The sequence below is a fragment of the Castor canadensis genome, chromosome 4 (genome assembly GCF_047511655.1).
Source record: "Castor canadensis chromosome 4, mCasCan1.hap1v2, whole genome shotgun sequence".
Taxonomy (NCBI): domain Eukaryota; kingdom Metazoa; phylum Chordata; class Mammalia; order Rodentia; family Castoridae; genus Castor; species Castor canadensis.
In genome coordinates, this window is record NC_133389.1 from 84,619,544 (window position 1) to 84,627,095 (window position 7,552).

At 42.9% G+C, this 7,552-nt stretch overlaps 1 protein-coding gene across 3 annotated transcripts in view; it reads left to right on the forward strand.

Moving 5' to 3' along the window:
- The window catches only part of Ccdc93 (CCC complex scaffolding subunit CCDC93), a 175,226-nt gene extending 168,413 nt beyond the window's left edge, over nt 1–6,813 (forward strand). For all 3 annotated transcript variants that reach the window (XM_074070571.1, XM_074070569.1, XM_074070570.1), the window contains exon 24: nt 2,022–6,813. In XM_074070571.1, coding sequence (XP_073926672.1) covers nt 2,022–2,075 — 54 coding nt within the window. In that variant the 3' untranslated portion in view covers nt 2,076–6,813. The remainder of the gene's footprint in view (nt 1–2,021) is intronic.
- Nucleotides 6,814–7,552: the final 739 nt, after the last annotated feature.

Here is a 7,552-nt window from a genome sequence, read left to right on the forward strand (position 1 = left end):
GGTGCAGAGTATAAGCTGTCAGAATCAAAGCCAATAAAAGTAGAATGGAAAAGCTCATTTCTGCACTGCAGGCTGTCAGGACTGAGGTTCTTAGGATGACCTCAGAAGGAAATGATTCCTTCAGTGGTATTTTAATACAACATCTCATCTACACAGGTACTGTTAAATACTGGAGACCAAGGTTCCAACAACAACTGCTTGCCTGTGCCTGAGTTTTCTTTAGTTCAACATAAGTCAAAAGGGAGGGAAATGTAATATGTTCTTACATATTTCATTTAGATATATTTTACCTTTTCAAAAAGAATGTCCTCTTGGGGGTTTTAGGGTTTTGTTTTGGTTTTTTGATGTTAAAAATTGCCTTCTTTTATAAAGTAGCAGTTATTATAGTCTTTTGTTGTTTTTAACTTTTTTTTTTTAAATAATGGTACTGGAGATTGAATTTAGACCTTGTGCTTGCTAAGCAAGCACTCTACACTTAGCTACACCCTTAGTACTTTTTGCTTTAATTTATTTTTCAGTTAGGGTCTTGTGCTTTTTGCTCAGGCTGACTTCGTGTTGCCACCCTCCCATCTCTGCCTCCCACCTAGCTGGGGTTATAGCTGTGAACCACCATGCTTAGCCTGCTTTTAACATTTTATTTGGCAAAACTTTTAAATTGGCAACTACATGTCAGCATTGCAGACCCTTAAATTTTTCTCCCACAAGCTATTCTGAGATAATTTGGGGCCACCACAGGTGTTGAAGAAATGGTGATAGAGGCTTGCTGGCCACCTCCAGTCTTCATCTCATACCTTCAATCCGAATAATTCCACTATTTTCTGTTTTATACATTGTAGTTCCAGATGAGCTCTCATTTGTGACAGAGCGTGAAAAGTCAGACTCATTCCAGGGTGGAATCTTCTCCAAGAATCCTCTTTGTTCTGCCACCCTTACATGCCTCTCCCCACCTGTTTGGCCTTCTACTCCAGCTTTCTCAATTCTTACCATACTCAGTTCATAGCACCTATGCTGGACAGTAATGGTTCTTCATGCAAAGCACAGTGTTGTTGTCTAGAACATGGTCTTTTGTCACCTTAGCAGTTTCCTCTGTTGGGTTTGGTTTACTCCATATTACTACCACTGATGCCCCTGTCGCACTATTTAGGCACCAAGCCATGCCCTCATCCTGATTTCCAGCCTCCTCTAATATTAGCACCCTTTTGATTAGACACATTGGGTTTTCTCTAACATCTCATTGACTCTCTTACTCTAAAAGAGTATTAATTACACATCTGTCAGGAAACAAAACATACTCTGAAATCACCTAAATCACAGTATTGTATTAATTGTGTTGCTCACAAGACCATGAACTAACATTTAAATTCTAGAATGGCACTAAATACAAACCCTACATTATACTTTGGGGACATAGTCTTGAGTAAGCTGAGCTCACTAAGTACTGCACTGGGTACACAGTGGGCTGGATATGGTGTTCAGGAAAGAGAGAGATAGGAGCAATACGATGTTTTCCCTTTTCTTCTAGAAAGAAACCTAAATAACCCTTTTATATGAATTTTTCTGTGAATTTTTTCTTAAAGCAGAGAATATTCCTAGCCTTAACTGTTAGAACAAGAAGATCTCAAAGTGTTTTTCCTGCTGTATACATGAAGGCTGCCTTTCTCACTCCTCAGGGTGCTGTTTCCAAGGCCCCTTCCCACCTCTCACCCTAATAGGCCCAGACTAGCAGATGAGTATCTGCTTTCTGCAGATTTTAGAAAGTTCATGGTCTTTTAGAATGACAATGCCTGGTTCTCCCATTATGTCTTCAGTCTGGAAGGACAGAAACTGAACATCATTACATCTGTTTTGTTTGGCCTGCCAATAGGTCACCAGGGAGCTCTACTGGGCGGGTGTTCTCATGCTAAGAACTGGTACAGTTGTCAGAAGGCAGCTCCTGAAGGACTGGAGGAGGGGAGGACAATGAGATCATGTGGGTGCTGATGTAGTCACCACCTTTCTCTGCTCTCTCTTTGCCTTTCCAGGAGGGCCGAAAGAACGAGGTGCTGCTGTCCAAGGTGAAAGCGAAGGCCTCTTGAATGTTCCCAGCCACTTTTGTATGTCATTGATTTCTTTTTAACACCCTATATCAACAACAAGATCATGAAATGGTTCTGAAAGTGACAGTAGAGAGATGCAGGTGTATTAATTTCAACTCCCTGGATGTTTTCTTTCTCCTATTTGCTTCCATTTCATCTCTGTTGGCTGTTGTTGATGGTCAGTGTGAACTGTGGCTTGGATAATACCCATCATCCTATGAAGAAACATGGGCAGTACTCATTCTCTATGTCCATTCAACTGTTACATCTCTAGTAACATTGCTGGAGAACAGTACCTGTATTTGTATGGACTCTCTGAATAAAGAAGAATTCTTTTGTTCAGCAAGTATTAATTGAGCAACCACTGAGAAATAAGCCATAAGGAAGATTCATCGAAATGTAAAACATACTCCCTATTCATCAGGCATTCAGTAAATGGCCAGTGGGAGCAGTTATAGCCCATTCCCACAGTTTGGCTGTCTGAGATTTTTCAGTAAATAGAAGGCTGTTGGGTAATTGATGAGCCCATGGGAGTGTTGGTTACTTGAGCCCTTCATCTGCCATGGTGCCTTGTGTCCATGGCTCCTCAAGGTGCAGCCTGAAGGCTTGGATGGCATAGAAAGCAACTAAAGGAAAAGTTCAGTGTCAATTGGTTTAATCTGTACATACTACACAAGTTCATTTCACCAAAAACAATCAAAATTGGGTCTCATATGGAGAATGTGTCAATAAGAATTACTCCTTTCCAAGTCCCAATTGTCATTTGAATCATGGGCAACACATGGATGGGTCTTTGCACCCCTCTCATTGAAAGCACATTCCATATTCCTACACTATAGAGAAGGTCACACTGTGAGTGAGCAAGGAGATAGATATGCACACTTCTCATTGCTGTCAGAGCAGCAAAGTGGGAGATAGCAGGTGCTACAGGGCAGAGGAAGAATGGGAGTGTGCAGAGATGGAGGAGGCAGCATTTGGGCTAGATCTGAAAGAGGATTAGAATGTTAAGCAGAGATAAGCAGGAAGGCTACTTTAGGTGAAGATATACTGTGATTAGAAACTCAAGAGGGTGGGAGACAGTACAGGGCACACAGAAGGGTAAGGGGAGGCAAGGTGGTCCCTGCAGGAGACTTGAGAAAACAGGCTGGAAAAATGAGCTGGAATCAAACTTTGGAGATCCTTGAAGGGCTGGCTTTATCCTCTGGAAATGAGCAGTCCAGAGCAAACCCAGATCTCCTGCCTTGGATTTCAGGAGCCTTGCCTCTCAGTCATAGTCAGTAAATTCCAGTGTGAAGTTTGCACCTCATTCTACATAAACCTTGCACACAAACATGGTTCAGCCAGCAGGTTTGCACCATTGCAAGCTTGAACATGTCAGCAAGTGGAGCATTCAGCACAATCACAGAAACATTGTCTATTTTTAGTTCTCTAATGTATGTGATTAAGTGGGGCTGAGGTATACAAACTTAAAAACCCATGCTGGCTTAACAGCACCATTGGTTTCTGCACCAAGGCCAGTAGGCCTGCTTGATGAGCTGTGCAGGATAATGGCATCTGAGGTGGCTCTCCTGTGCCAGCACAGATTCCACTGGCTGTGAAGCAGGTCATTGTAAAAAATAAAAATCCAAGTGGCACTTTGAAGGTAGAAGGGGCAGCACTTTGGCTGTTTTAAGTTCTTTCAAAGTCAGAGAAACATCTGTTACCTCATGAAGAAGTCTGTAAATCAACCCCTGGCTATCTGAACATTGTGAGCAGGTAGATTGAATTTGACCACAAGTACAGGGAGGCAAGAGCAGGTGCTGTTCTGGGGTTAGTGGAGTTCATTTGTTGGAAGGAAATATGGCATAACAATCATAATTCTTTTTTGAAAGTGAAGACCTTTATTTGGGACTCAGGAGTTTCATTTGGTTTTGGTGCAGAGAGATACCTTTTCCTTTGTTTTTAATCCACAAAGCCCAATAAAGATGATAGATTAGTCTCTATTACTTGAATGCACTTTGCATTAGACTTCAGAAGCCAGTCTTGAGAATTCTGTTTTGATGCAAACAACCTGCAGTGTGAGTGGTGCCTTTGTGGGGAATTAGGACATTAGGTTAGCTGTGCAGTCAGGCCTAGCAGGCTGAGGAATGCCCTGGGACCTCTGGTCATTTGGAAGTCACTGGGGGTGGGTGGCCATGCCACATCTTTCCCTGCCCAGACAAAGTGCCAGAAGTGTGTTCTAAGTCAGCCCATGGTCTTCCCTATTCCTCCTTCCCTGGGGAAACAGCTCTAAGTGACTTTTTAAAACACGTGTTTCAAGAGAAACCCGGTTTACTCAGGAAACAGACAGTTCAGAGCCATGAGCTTGGTTACAGGGCTGGCTGTCCTCTGTAAGTCTGGATTCTTGGCCAGCTTCTGGGTTCATGTGCTTCGCGTGAAGTACATGGGCATTCTCTGGTTTAGACCAAAATCAGAGCTGCTGTGAGCAGGACAGGACTGGATGCTCATGAGGTATCTGAAGAAGACACAGTGATCTTCTGTTTTTGTTGGGCCTGCATTCAGGGCTCATGAACAACTAGGATCATCCAGCACCACTAGAGACAGGTGCAGTGTGTTAACAAACAGCCACATGAGAGGGTTGTTTACTTTTAACAGAGTTTATGCGACCCAAATTCTTGTTAGAGTCCGACCTGGCTTTGACAGAGTTCTGGTTCATAGACTGGAGGACGATGGGGACCCTGCTACCAGATCTACTGATTTGCTGACTTGGACGTTGGGACCAGAAGGCAGGAACACTGGTGAAGTTCAGTGGTCTTTCCCTCCCTGGCCTGGGGAAGCACTTCTGAACTACACTGTAGCCCTTAAACCTTGTGCAGAAACAGCCCTCTTACTACCTCACAAGATGCCATTCCTAAGGGCCTCAGGGTAGTTAAGTCTAGTAATAAAAGCAGACCTGCCTAAAAGTGCACCTCAGACAGTTGGTCTGACCTGCAGCCTTCGCCACCTAGATTACTGTCACCTCTTATGGTACTCTCCTGTCTCCTCTATGACAGTTGCCCAATTTAAGAGGGAACCAGGCATTCTAGCAATAACTTCTAACATTTACTTTGGCTAAGTCTGAATCCCTTGTGAAGTGCAGGTGGTTGGATTGAAACTTGCTATGAGGAAAAACACTAAGGAAGTGCTTGTGGCCACAAGGCAAAGGAACATCTTAATACAGAGCAGTACAATGAAGGGCCCACCAGCATGATGCCATTGTCTGTCCCCATCTTCCCTTGTCTTTTCTTCCTCCCTGGGGAAGTGCCTTGTTTGATGCACCTTAGAGTCCCCCATGCCCTCTCCTTTTTTACACATAGAGAATACCTTCTTACAGCATGTGATGGTAAGCTGAAAATGACACATAAAAAGTAGTCCCCTCTTCTTACAGTAAGGATGTTGCATGAGATCATTAAGAGAGAGTTAGTACCTGCTCTGCAGCATATTTGACAACAAGGGGATAGTCTGCAAGCTCACACCCTCCTTGAATGTTTCCCTGCTGTTTCCTGTGCCTGGAGCTCTGTTCCCTCTAAGATCTTGGGCAGGTGGCTTTCCTGACTGCCACATACATGTATGAATCCATGTAACATTCGCCGCCAGCTCTGATCACGTTCTGCCCATCCCCTGATATCCTGATGCACGTTGCTGCCTGCCCTCTCCTTTGGGATGTGTAAGGGCAACTTAAGCAGAGCCCTTGCCTCTCTCACTATGGTTTCCCTCCCATCTTACTCAAGGCAGATGACCAGGAAATCCTATTGGTTAAATTAGCTTTTCCAAATTGCAGCTTTGCATCCCTACAGTGGCAAAATTTAGAGTTAACCTTCCTTTAATTTATGCTTAGTTTGAAACAGGTTGACAGTTCTATTAGCAGCTTTAGAAGCTCTCTCAGTGTTTGTTGTTCTTTAACCTTGAAGGTTGGGATGGGAAAAGGTGCCAGGGTTTTGAAACATTTCAAAGGAATTGCCTTTTGGAATTTTTTTTCCTCCCAGTATAGGGGGGAAAGACAGAAAGGGAGCACATTAATGTCAGATAAGATCATAAGTATGTTTTGGCTTTACATGCTCCTTGAATCTCAAGGTAACTTAACTGATAGAAATGTTGCAGTCATAGGAAACCAAGAAGTGGGACAGTGCTGTAAACCTGTGGTTTGGCACAGTGTTGGCAGAATTATGGATATACAGCCTCCATGGAGCACAATTGGACAATATCATAAATGCAAGTACACAGCCTTTAGAACCAAGAATACCACATCTAAGAATTTTTTTCCTACTTATAAGGGTTTTTATTAAAGCATTGTTTATAATTGCAAAAAGTAGAAAGTTATCATTGATGGTAAAATAAATTATAGTCAGTCCCTATGATGAAGCAGTCTGCAGAAATTTAAAAGAACAGAGCTGCTCTGTGTGTACCACCATGGAATGATCTTTAGGATACATGGTTAAGTGGGAGGGTGGGGCTAGAAAAGGAAGCACATGGATACTAATGTTTGGAATGGAGAAAAAGTATGTCAGTAGATGTAGGTATGTGTGTGTATATGTCTTTGACACAGGTCTACTTGCATATGCCTAGAATCTCTGGGAGGTTACACAGCAACCTGACAGCCTTGGTTGCTTCTGGGAAGAGGGGCAAGAATGATTTTTCACTGTATACCTTTTGTACCTTTTGAATATCGTACTATGTACATGTATTATCTATTCAAAAATAAATAGTTTTTTATTTTTAATTTTGTTTAGTTTTCAAAAAAAAATGGAAAAAGTTTCTGGTTTTGTCAGTCTCTTTTCTTAAGGAAGGTAAGTCCCTTGAATTAGAGGCAAACTCTCTTTTGTTTGTGTCTTGGGGGCAGTAGGATAGTGTGAAAGGAGCTGCCTTCTTCTGGTAGAAGAGCTTTGGGGAGGTGAAACATTGAGAGGCTAGTTCTATTCCCACTGAGTGTGTTGGGCTGATGGGGAAAGGAATGGAGATGGGTGAATGAACTGTGAAGTGGCTGAGCTCTGGGAACAGAATGAGGCTTCTGTAGGATTGTCTGCATCTTATAAGAATTTCAGTGCAACCTGATTGCTGACTTTCGGAGTACAAAAGTTGTGATGGTACTTCTGAGCCATGGCCTAAGAGAAGCTATTAGAATCCTCCAGCAGCCACGCCCATATCGCATGGAAACCTGCTATGGGTGGTCCTTCCTACTCTTCTTTCCTTAGCAGCAGAACTCTGATTGTGTCCTGTTCTAGGAGAGAAATCATGATGGCTATTCTAAAACAGGTATGGGAGTCCCATTTCTGTTTGCTAAAAGTTGATTTACAGATAGGTGGCTAATCCAGTTATGGCCAGTAAGGGTAGACTGCTAAGGCCTCCAGGAAAGGCTTTCCTATAATGCCAGCAAGAGATGCTTCAGGAGAGCTTCTGCCTATCCTACCTGTTTTTTTCAAGTTGTGGAGGAAAGGACAGCCATCCTGATGAGAAGAGAC